The 12,926-nt window shown below is 38.9% G+C and overlaps 1 protein-coding gene across 1 annotated transcript in view; it reads left to right on the top strand.

The window, feature by feature from the left end:
* The first annotated feature begins 1,604 nt into the window (after positions 1 to 1,604).
* The window catches only part of LOC144530942 (B-cell receptor CD22-like), a 129,498-nt gene continuing 118,176 nt past the window's right edge, over positions 1,605 to 12,926 (top strand). The window contains exons 1-5 of the mRNA XM_078270767.1: positions 1,605 to 1,922; positions 4,636 to 4,995; positions 5,314 to 5,367; positions 5,512 to 5,862; positions 6,290 to 6,511. Of these exons, the coding sequence (XP_078126893.1) occupies positions 1,868 to 1,922; positions 4,636 to 4,995; positions 5,314 to 5,367; positions 5,512 to 5,862; positions 6,290 to 6,511 (1,042 nt within the window). The 5' untranslated portion in view covers positions 1,605 to 1,867. The remainder of the gene's footprint in view (positions 1,923 to 4,635; positions 4,996 to 5,313; positions 5,368 to 5,511; positions 5,863 to 6,289; positions 6,512 to 12,926) is intronic.

Genomic DNA, 12,926 nt, shown 5'->3' on the forward strand with positions numbered 1-12,926 from the left:
TATTTATTGAGGTAACAGCAGTGTCTTTTTTGTTGTCTCACTAAAAAGAAAACTTGTTGCTCTATCCGATAACTTTGGTGTTAAAGGTCCTATGACATGCTGCGTTTTGGATGCTTTTATATAGTCCTTAGTGGTCCCCTAATACTGTATCTGAAGTCTCTTTTATATAGGTGTTATTGGTCCCCTAATACTGTATCTGAAGTCTCTTTTATATAGACCTTAGTGGTCCCCTAATACTGTATCTGAAGTCTCTTTTATATAGGCCTTAGTGGTCCCCTAATACTGTATCTGAAGTCTCTTTTATATAGGCCTTAGTGGTCCCCTAATACTGTATCTGAAGTCTCTTTTATATAGGTGTTAGTGGTTCCCTAATACTGTATCTGAAGTCTCTTTTATATAGGCCTTAGTGGTCCCCTAATACTGTATCTGAAGTCTCTTTTATATAGGTGTTAGTGGTCCCCTAATACTGTATCTGAAGTCTCTTTTATATAGGTGTTAGTGGTCCCCTAATACTGTATCTGAAGTCTCTTTCCTGAAATTCAGCCTTGGTGCAGAATTACAGCCACTAGAGCCAGTCCCCCAATGAGCTTTCCTTGTGTCATGTGATGTGTCATTTCTGTGTCTGTAGCTTTAAATGCTATTGAGTAGGAGAGGGGGGGGCAAGGTGGAGGGTGGGGGTGTGGCCTTGACCAACCGCCACTTTGCTTGTTTGTAAGCCATGATGTCTCTCTCTTACTCATGGACGGGCCAAATTCTCTGGGTGGGCAAAGCAGAGAAAGGGGAGGTAACCATGCTCCTTATGACAACATAAGGAGCAGATTCCAGATCGGCCTATCTGAGCTTTCAAAAAAAAAAAACTAATAAAAACCTCATAAAGTGAAATTTTCATACCATGGGACCTTTCAATGAGCCTTACTGCCTCATGAGGCTGCTAGTGTTGCTGTAGACTTTAAGCCATGCTGTTAAATAAACTCTGCATGAATTAAAATGTATTGATGGTATTGCACATACGCACGTTTGCGTGTGTGCATGTGTGTGTGTGTGTGTGTGTGTGTGTGTGTGTGTGTGTGTGTGTGTGTGAGACCTCACTTCCTCTTTCTGTATGAGCAACATGCATTTGTCATTTAGCTCTACTAGCTCTGTGTTACTGCATGTAAAAAGACGTACCAGAGCTGTTTTAAAATCCTTTTACCTTTCAGGTGTCTATAGTCAAACCTGCAACAGAGTGACAGAGTAACTGTCAGTCAGTGGGAACATGTAATGCCTTACCTTCATGTTCGTCCTCCCCCTGTACGGTACAAACTAAACAGGAACCCACTCATAGTGCTACTAGTGGTCATACAGTGAACTCCACAGATTACCTTTAATTACTGTAAAGATGGGTAGCATAACTACAACAAATTACATGTTTTAATGTTTGTTTATAGTGATGGTTATTTGTGTATAAGTTAAATTAGTGTACATGTACTTCATGACTGGAATATATTTATTAAACATGGTCTTGGAAATTGTGGTAAAATGGAAATGTGACCACCTTTGAAACAATGTTACATTTAGTGTTCGTCTCTGTCTAATTTGTGACTTGTTTGCAAAACAACAGGATCATTTTTTTCATTTCAAGCTGAAGATTTACAGCCATACATCTTTTCATGCATATTAATGATTTAAAGAGGAAGGAAGTCAGGCCGGTTTTTAACAGCTTGATATGTGTTAATACAAATGTAACAACCACAGAACAAACACTCTGTCTTCAAAGACTACATCGTCCCTTTTGTAATGTAGACGTGTTTATTGTGAGTTACTGACACACAGTATTTCTCATGTATGTGATCTACCTGCTGATTTAACAGAGACGAGAGGAGCAGCTATGAGTTTAACAGCAGCAGCGAGTGGATTTGTTGTCTTCCTTCTCTCTGTACAAGGTACTGTAGTGCACATCTACATTTACAGTATATTGTAAGGCATTTAGCAGCTTTTATTATTGATACTACAACACAGCTTTCATGAGCTGAAATTGATTTTGAATCCTGACAAAACAAATGTCATGATGTTCACAAACTCAAAGAAAGAGCCACTGAACCTTCCATCTTTTTTTTTTTTACGTTTCAGGGCAATGTGACTGAGTCTGTATCTTCATATAAATACCTACGATTCTTAATTGACGATTCTCTCTCTTTTAAGCCTCAAATTCAGCAACTTGTGAAGAAGTTGAAGCTGAGGCTGGGTTATTATTTCAGAAATAAGTCTCGCTTTTCTTTTCATGCAAAAAGGAAACTTGTTGCTGCTACTTTTATGTCTGTGTTTGACTATGGTGCTGTTTATATATATGCATCTTCCTAATGCCTTCACTTCTTAGATACTGTATACCATGGAGCACTGAGGTTCATAACAAATCTTAAGGCCCTAACTCACCATTGATCCCTGTATGCTAGGGTTGGTTGGCCTGCTTTGTCCATCCATAAACTTAATCAATGTCATGGCCTTTATATTTACATATGTATATTAATGTTTTATGTAAACTATTTTGGAATTGCATTTTGCTTAAATGTGCTATAGAAATAAAGTGGCCTTTCCCTACAATCTCCAGCCTGTCAGTCAGTCCCCAGGGCAATAAGAACCCTGTACCTGCCTGCCTGTCTGTATCTGCACCACGGCCGCTCTCGGCTCACCGTTATTTTATGTTGCAGCAAACGCTGTACGTGTGGAGTTTAAAAAAATTGTAGCCACACTTGCAACCGCTTTACCGGCACTGCTGTGACTCAAAGAAACTGCCGAGGCATCGTAGTGTCCTCACCTCTGCGTGTGTGTGTGTGTGTGTGTGTGTGTGTGTGTGTGTCAGAGCACCACTGTCTGTCAACATGCAGAGAGGACAGAAATGCTTGTGCCTACTGCGCATGTGTGGGGACACGCTCAGAGAGGTCCCAATTTATAGCTTGATACTGTGAGGTCTGAGTGTTTTTTCAAATGTTAAGTGTATTCTCTGCCCAGAAGGTTATGTTTTTGGCTTGATTTGTTTGTCTGTTGGTTTGTTTGTTGGTCTGTCTTTTAGCAGGATTACAGAAAAAAAAAACTTCACTTTTCAGAGCTGATCTGAATCACAGGGCGGATACACAAATGATCTTTTTCCTTTCATTAACATTGCGAGACAGGGCATTTGTGGTACATTCATGTAATGTCAGAAAAATCAGAAAAATGACTTTCAGACTGGTAAAATTCACACTGCATTGTGAAATAGGGCATGGCTTGGTGGAGGTCTGTGCTCTCAGAGTTGTCCTTCTAGTTTCCTGTGTTTTCATCCCATTTTAAATGTAGGACATCTCTGCACACAGTTTATCCAACGGAGCCACCTAAACAAGCCACCATTATTAAAAGTACTTTTTCTAATCAACATCATTATCAACATTGTGTGCCTACACCAAATGTTACCAGTCTGCTTGTATATGTGTTACACATCTGTGTTTGGTTAACAATAACAGGCATGTGGGAGTTTCTCACACCTCAGTGTTCTGCATTTCTCTACAGTTCCCGTTCTACAGCAGCCTGACCACCGACAAAAAAAGCAACCAAGCAAAGCAGATTCTTTTTTTATGTGTGTGTATCTGAGATCTCTGTCCAGAAGAGCGCAGTCCCAGGAACAGCTAACATTAAAATACTCTCAGGTCTCTAAGAGAGGACCAGAGCTTTGAGGAATATATATACACATGTATCTGTACTGTATATTAGTATCTTGATATTTCTCTCTCTGGGACAAGTCTGTGTGTGTTATCTACATGTCACACTATTTGGCCTCGCCTCAGTGTTCTGCATTTCTCTACAGTTTCCATTCACACTCTGCAGCAGCCTGAGTGACCACAGACAGAAAAGCAACCGAGCAATGCAGATTCTTTTATTTCCGCACACTTCACTCTTCTAATATTTAATCTTCTGCATCTTTTTATTTTGTTCACAGGTTCAATACATTGCTGTTCCTTCACTGCACCCTCTGTATGATGTCCTGCCTCAGTACACCTAGAGATTAACTGCAGAGCAGAGATCATGTGTTCAGCTGTGACTGTTCCTTAGCATTATAAATTCTCATGTAAAACTGAATGATATGCATATTTCTACATTCCTCTGTTCACATTAGCATGAACCAGAAATAACATTAATACTTGATTTATATATCCATTTATAAAAACAGACATAGGAAGTCCCCAACAAAGAAGTACAAATATAGACCATTTCACAGATATAAACATAAACATCCTGAATCGCCCCAAGTTGATTACCTGTTGCAGTGACATCAGCTGACAGGAAGGTAACAAGGGGCCAGTCTGTTGCCTAGCAATGGAATTCCATTGAAAAGGTCTGTAAGAAATCAATCTGTGTGATACAGAATAAGTCTTAAGCTCAGTTCTAGTTAAGATAAATCTGCAGTAAAACAGTCTAAAGTTGGTCCACGCTCCCCGACCCAAAAACAAGTTGGTACTATCAGATTATCTTTGTCTAACACTGACTTAAAGTGGGACGGCATGAGAGCAGAAGTAGTTTTGGGAAATGTAGCTTCACACACTGAAGCGCCTTCACTACATGTAAGTCTGTCTCCTGATGTAGTTCTGAGTCTGATTGTGCCTCCTGATGTTCTCTGTGTTACAGTGATACAGGGTCAGGATGGCTGGGGAGTGACTTACACCTCTACTCAGATCTGTGCTTTTAAAGGATCAACAGTCAACATACGCTGCAGCTACAGATACCCAGACAGATGGAAAGACAGTGTTACTACAGTTGAGAGAATATTATGGTTTACTAAAATGAATAATGGTGAACCTGTAGATCTGATAACAGACTCAGAATATTCAGGTCGTGTGCAGTACAGTTATAATAACACGGACTGTAGTCTGATAATCTCAGACCTGAGAGAGAGAGACTCAGCTGAGTACAAGTTCAGGTTCACAACAAACCAAGAAGGTGGAAGATATACCGGTTCACCTGGAGTCACTTTGTCTGTCACAGCAGGTAACATTTCTATTCATATGTTAATTATTTCCAAATGTTCAAGATCTAGAAAACAATAATATAAATGTGTTGTGTGTTTATTTGCAGTTGTTAGTTGACAGTTTAATAAAACAGTTGTTGTATGTTGACAGTTTTGTCTAACATAACATTCATGTTCCTTCTTCACACATCCAGGTCTCCAGGTGATATCACATTCTAACAGGCTGGAGTGTCAGAGTAGTTGTCATCTACCTAATAATCCTTCCTATGTCTGGTACAAGAATGGACAGGAAATTCAGGCACAAACATCTTATTATTTAAACCCTTTGTATCATTCAGACAGCTATTCCTGTGCTCTTCAAGGATATAAGGATTTCCCTTCTCCTTCAGTGTGTGAGTTTACTCAACATTGTTCCAACACAACACCATTTAGTGGAGCCTTATAACTTCATGTAGTGTAGTTTTAATATGGACATTCCTATTGTGATTCCTCACAGACTCTGGTTTACAAATGGTCAAAATGGTTTTATCTTTCAGGTGTCCGAGGTGAATCCTGCAACAGAGTGACGTACACTGACAGAAGCATCTGCGCCTCCGAAGGCTCTTCAGTGGACATTTCTTGTTTGTACAACAGCTACAATTATGATGAAAAATCAACATTCTGGTTCAGGCGTGAGCGTAATCATCGAGGACAGAATCCTTCCCAGCCTGAAGACCTTAGTACAGACCCCCAGTATGCAGGTCGTGTTCATGTTGAAACAGAGAGAGGACGCTCCACTCTGAGAATCTCTGACCTGAGAGAGAGAGACTCAGCTGAGTATCACTTCAAGTTCATAACACCAAGCTTTGAATGGAGTAGTTTACCTGGAACAACTCTGACTGTCACAGGTACTGATCAACACAAACTGATGTAAATACACCAACACAGTACATTTAAAAACACTGGTAACACTATACTTGAAGGTATCTACATGAGAGTGATATAACACTGTCATGACACATGAACCCTAACCATAACTTGTCATGACAAAAACCGAATGACACTTACTAAAAAAAACGTTTATGACTTGTTTATAATGTTTATGACACGTTCATGACAGTGTCATGTCACTCTTATGTAGATACCTTCAAGTAAAGTGTAACCAAAACAATGAACATTATTACTTAAATAATAATATATATAAATAATATTAAATAAATACTAATGCTCATTACTACTTCTAGGATTTGTAACTGTTGTGCTGATGTGTATGTACATCTTTTTATTTTTTTTTAGAACCTGTGATAAAATATAGATTTTTGTTCTCATATCCAGCTCTGCAGGTTGAGGTGATCAGAGTCTCTCAGTCTCAGACCTATGCAGAGCTGAAGTGTCACAGCAGCTGCAGTCCAGCTGGTGGTCTCTCCTACGTCTGGTTCAAGAACAGAGAACACATTACCTGGGTGGAGACATCTACTTATAGAACCTGGTTTAATCCCACAGACGTCTTCTCCTGTGCGTTGAAAGGACATGAGAAGTTCCCCTCTCCTTCAGTGTGTGAGTTTACTGTGTCAGGACACAAACACACTGACATTACAATACAATGACAATTTCAGCCGTAATCTCACTGGAGTCTTCTGATTCTTAATGTAGGTGCAGTAGGATTATTCATAGAAACAAAAATCACTCCAGTAGTAGAAATATTCAGATATTCTTTATGTTCTGATGTTACATTTCAAAATATTTTCCTATTATTATTTCAGGATGATTTGAAATGTAAAATATGCTGTTGCTTCATTTTATGTTTAATAATTCTGTTATTGAGATGCTCCATTACTTGATGATTTATGATGTCATGGCCAAAAGCTCTGAACTGCAGTTAATTGAACAGTTTTGGACTGAAACAGAATCCATACTGTCAGCTTGTAAGTTTGATTTTAAACTTTAAAATGGAGTTTCTGAAGATTTATTCATGACAGTATTTATGCTAGTAAGGATAAATCTGAAAACCATTTGATTATATTCACATTTATTGTCATCTCACAGAGAACAGATACTGACTCAACAGAATGCACAACATGACTGCTACTATAACCACAGGGACTTGATCAAATAATATGAAACTGGCCGGTAACATCTGCAAACTGTAACAACAAAGCTAAAACAGCATCTGAACACAAACAAGACTGAATATTTATGTTCAGTCTTGTAAAGATAACACGTGTGTAGTTAATGATGCAACAGCTGTGAGTATAAAGAAATATTAGGAGGTAGTTTGTTGTATTTTTCTAATTCATAGAGATGGCCCAATGAAAATATTAATATGAGTTTTTTCCAAAATAAAACTCACGGTTCACTCCTCACCAACAACAGAATCAGCAGAATTATTTACAAAACATGACAAGGAAGTGATCTGCACTCTGGACAGCTGCCGGGACAAATAATAGGGATAGTTTAAAAGAAATAAAAGTAATAATTAAATAATTCATTTGTCATTTGTTCATGTATTCTAATCTTTAAGTTATTCATGTTAATGTCTCCTCCAGATGGTCCAAAGCTTCCCTCTGTGTCAGTGAGTCCCTCTGCTGAGATAGTGGAGGGCAGTTCAGTGACTCTGACCTGTAGCAGTGATGCTAACCCAGCAGCTAACTACACCTGGTACAAGGAGAATGAAGACTCACCAAAAGCATCAGGACAGATCTTCACCATCACTGACATCAGAGCTGAACACAGTGGGAATTATTACTGTGAAGCCCAGAACAGAAGAGGACGTCAGAACTCCACCTTACATCTGATTGTTGTAGCAGGTACCTTAAGTCATATGTTGCACACGTGAATAAGGACTCAGTGTAACTTAGTATTTTCTTCCTTTACTGCAAAATACACAGACATTGAGTACATTGCTAACACATTTCTGTCCAGCGTTTGCTCTTAGCACTACCATACAATGTACGTGCTTTGACTCTGTTAGCTACGGTGGCTGACAGGGGCCAAACGCCCTGCAACTTAAGAAAACACACACAAATAGACAAAACACAAGCAAATTAAGAAAACAACTTCATTAATTTGACAACACATGTGCAGCATTCAGCAAACGCACTGCAAATACACACAACACAACCAAATACATAAACACACTGCAAATACACACAACACAACCAAATACATAAACGCACTGCAAATACACACAACCAAATACATAAACACACTGCAAATACACACAACACAACCAAATACATAAACGCACTGCAAATACACATAACACAACAAAATACATAAATGCGCTGCAAATACACACAACACAACCAAATACATAAACGCGCTGCAAATATGAAACGATGCAAAAAGAAAAGCACACAAACCCAGAAAACAAATGCAACAAAAAAAACGCAGCATCCAGATTACACAACGGAAGTTCTCCAGACCTCTAGAGGGAGCAGCTAGTGGAACAGCTGGATTTAAGACCCCACGGGGAGAGAGCGCTCTGCCTTTTTATTAGAGTCGGGTATGGCTACAGCCTGGAGAACTCCATAGACTGTATATTAAATTCATATTATTATTATTATTATTATTAATAACATAATATATTCTTATTATTCTTATATGCTTCGGCTTTTCAAAATAAAAGCTTGTGTCTGGTCCGCTATGTGTTTGTACTTTGGTGTTTTGGATGTTTGTGAGCTAAACAGTACGGCAATCATGCTAATGAATACAATAACGTTTTCAGCAGATGTCTTACTTACAACACGTTGGAGTTAGCTAAGCAGTTTTGTGTTTAAATGTGCGAGAGGGATTTATTCAGTTTGATAAATCTCACGGTAAATTGGCTGGTTTACTAAACAGGGAGGGACTAGAAATCCTGTCTGTTTTTTTTTGTATTTCAAGAGCGAATTGCTCCACAATATGAATACAGATTGATCACTTATTTTGTTGGTAACCGTTGTTGTATAATCACGATATTACACTTGAGGAGGCCTATACTTCAGTAATGTGCCTTTCGGACCTCGAAATGAAACCCTCTCATGTAATATGGCTTAAACAATCGTCAACGTTAAACGCTGATGCAGTTTTAAATGTTTTATCACCACGAGTTTACAGACGTCTCTGCTGATTGAGTATCACCTGTGACCTGAGAGACACACCCACCAAACGAGAGAAAACATATCTCAAACATAGACTTAATATTTCTCTCTCTCTCTCTCTCGCTCTCTCTCTCTCTCTCTCTCTGCCACCCCCCCAAAATCCAGCTGTTCCACTAGCTGCTCCCTCTAGAGGTCTGGAGAACTTCCGTTGTGTAATCTGAATGCTGCGTTTTATTTGTTTTCTGGGTTTGTGTGCTTTTCTTTTTGCATCGTTTCATATTTACAGCGCGTTTATGTATTTGGTAGTGTTGTGTGTATTTGCAGTGCGTTTATGTATTTGGTTGTGTTGTGTGTATTTGCAGTGCGTTTATGTATTTGGTTGTGTTGTGTGTATTTGCAGTGCGTTTATGTATTTGGTTGTGTTATGTGTATTTGCAGTGCGTTTATGTATTTGGTTGTGTTGTGTGTATTTGCAGTGTGTTTATGTATTTGGTTGTGTTGTGTGTATTTGCAGTGTGTTTATGTATTTTGTTGTGTTGTGTGTATTTGCAGTGTGTTTATGTATTTGGTTGTGTTGTGTGTATTTGCAGTGTGTTTATGTATTTTGTTGTGTTGTGTGTATTTGCAGTGTGTTTATGTATTTGGTTGTGTTGTGTGTATTTGCAGTGCGTTTATGTATTTGGTTGTGTTGTGTGTATTTCCAGTGTGTTTGCTGAATGCTGCACATGTGTTGTCAAATTAATGAAGTTGTTTTCTTAATTTGCTTGTGTTTTGTCTATTTGTGTGTGTTTTCTTAAGTTGCAGGGCGTTGGCCCCTGTCAGCCACCGTAGTTAACTCCTGACAGAAGCCCTCATTTAAGGACATACTCCCTCTTGTGGCTGAAGGGAGCAACAACATGTTTCTACTACAATGCCTGAGTGCAGAGAGCACCGTGACTCTTTAAACAACATAAAGCAATGAACATGAACTGTTATTATGCAATTAAATTAAATGAAATAAATAATATTAAATAATATATACGGGTGGTGGCTTTTCCTATGAACTAAACAGTATAACTTACTTTATGACCTGGTCCTCACACATACTCACCCATTTACTCCCACGTGATCTTAACCTTCCAGTTCTTTATCTACCTATCTGATGACAAATAGATGTCAACATGAATACATTGGCAAATGAAATGTTTGCACAAAACAATAATTACTAATCCAGAGGTTTGACATTCATAAAAACTCACATTAACACACATTATTGGTAAGATCATTTTTACATTATAGGACGTTAAGCAAAAACCACAAGCAAAACTACAGTACACATGAGTCATTATGTGGAATGCATCTGTCTGAGGATCTATGATCTTATGTCTAATTATCAGTTGCTAAAGGACCCAAACTACTTGTAATTCCATAATGAATCGTCTGGTTTCGTCACTGTTTCCCAGATCCAATGAAATTAGTAGCTGCTATCACTGCTATTTTCCTGGCTATCATATTCCTCTGTGCCTTCCTATTTATTAGGTGAGCAGTTCAGTTTTACTGTGATTACATTCAGTAATGCATCCTTAATTCATTTAGTCGTTTAGAATTGTATTTTGATGATTAATTTGATTGTTCATTCATTCTCCTTTCCAGAAGAAAGAGGTCCTCGAAACGAACCACCGAGCCTGGAGAGAGACCAGACAACCAAGCTCAGGTCAGAAGAAGAGTTCAGTCAGAGTCCTCTCTCACCTGGAGACATTTGAATAATGCTTCATGTCCTCTGCTAAATTATAAGGTGCTGAGACAGGGACACTGTATAAAATAATATAAACCTCTCCATCTACTCAGACATGATAGGGTTTGCAAATAAAGGTGAATTAGGCAATCCTTGAATTGTATTTCCCTCTGCTGGTGATGAGTAGGCATTACACCGACAAAAACAGAAGCGACCTCAAACCTGTGGTTCACTTTTTGGCTTTGAAAACGAGACTTGATCCCACAACAGAGAACATGAAATAAATGTTGGAACCAGGAATTTGGAGCGCCCGGTGAAGTATTTGTAAATTCACTGGAATTGCAGAACAAGCTGCTCACCTGTAAACCAAATCATAGAAAGAAACTCACACAGTCCTTGTTCAGAAACTGTGCCTTTATACGAGCCGTTAGGACTCCAGTACGGTTCTGATGTCACAGCTACAGTATAGGTAGAAAGTGCCGCCACAGTGCCGTTACAGTCATTTCCTGGCTGCAATGATGGAGCAGAGACACAGAGAGAGCAGATGCAGAAGACCCGCAAACGCTGACCAATCAGAGCAGACAAGGCTTTTTCAGGAGGGGCTTAAAGAGACAGGCGCTAAACCGAAGCGTTTCAGACAGAGGGTGAATACAGGTATATTCAGACAGTATGAGGAAAATAAGGTGTCTTTTTAGAATAAAAAAAATAAATAATATAAACATGTTCTAGAAGAAACCCAAAATACAAGTATGAACCTAAAAAAAGACCTTTAAACACTTAGGGACTGTTCGTTATTTAATTAAGGGGGCCACTGGAGGAGTTTTGTGGCCTCTAACCTAAGAAGACTTGACCCTGCCCTCGCCAGTAATAATTTTCCTATGACCCCCCCCCCCCAAAATGATTTGAAAAAGAGGCATGACTCCCCACTTGCATGCAAGTTTGCACTTAGCAAAGAACTACAGATGCCATTTGATTTTTACAGCCATGATGTACAGGAGTTAACCTCTGCATTCTCATCTTACACATCCCACTCCTCTGTTATGGTGTGGTGGCCATTTCAGTAGATTCACTCACTAACATAGTTGTGGAAACACAATAAGCATGGAAACTAAATGCACACTTCCTGCATTACTTCAAATACTAAGTTACTCCTCTAGTAAACTAGTATTCACATGAAATAAAACAATAAAACATTGAGATCATTCAGCAAAGGACAATGGGAAATATGGACTTGTCACTAGGCTTCGTCATTGTATATTTTAGCACATAGGTAAAGGTGCCGAAGCTGAACATTATATTCCAAAACACATATGTTTATTTTTAAAGCAGATTTTAAATTACATTGTAACAATTTAACAATTTGCCCTTATCAAATCCAATCGCGGCACGGCTGTCTTGGAACGCAATAGACAGACGGAAAAAAAAAAAAACGGTGAACAATCAGTGTTGGACCTACAGTCTGTTGAGATGCCTCTCCAAACTCACCATAAAACGTTAAGACACTTTAAGAAAAAAGATCCGTATTTTGCCGTAATTCAATGACACGGAATAAAAGTAATCCACAGCGATCAGTAGATCCACAAACAAAGTCACGGTGTATCCAGCAAGGCCTATACGAGCGTCACATTCACCAGCCAGCTCCAAACAGGTGAACGAGGCCTCTCCACTTCGCCGTTTAAACAAAGTGGAATAAACATCAATTAGTAAGCTGACATCACATTTATATACATGGCGTTTAGGAAACCTTTATTGAAAGGTTGGCACGGCAAGATGTCCAGACTAGTGCAAAAGTAACTTTTGTTTTTTGCGTCCTGCTGCTCCCATCGTCAGCCAGGTAATATGTTTTTTTTACTAAAGCAGTATATGAAATCAGATGTATTACCTACCACCATTTAGTTGTTTTGTGTTATTTAAGATATTTATAAAATATCTGGTCATGCCAGACGTAATTATTCCACTCATTTTTTAAACAATGCAATTACCTGTTTCAGCCACCAGGGGGGCAGTGCTCCTCCTGCCCCCCCAGCAAACTCCACGTATGCGGTCAGACCCATCTGCTAGGGAGCCGAGACTGAGAGCTACATGGATAAATATGCACCAAACAAGCCACTTTGAAATTTTGCTCTTTTCATGAATAAAAAAGTTGGGTGACCAGCCCTCCCCCACCCATACTAAA

The sequence above is a fragment of the Sander vitreus genome, chromosome 2, assembly GCF_031162955.1.
Source record: "Sander vitreus isolate 19-12246 chromosome 2, sanVit1, whole genome shotgun sequence".
Lineage (NCBI taxonomy): Eukaryota > Metazoa > Chordata > Actinopteri > Perciformes > Percidae > Sander > Sander vitreus.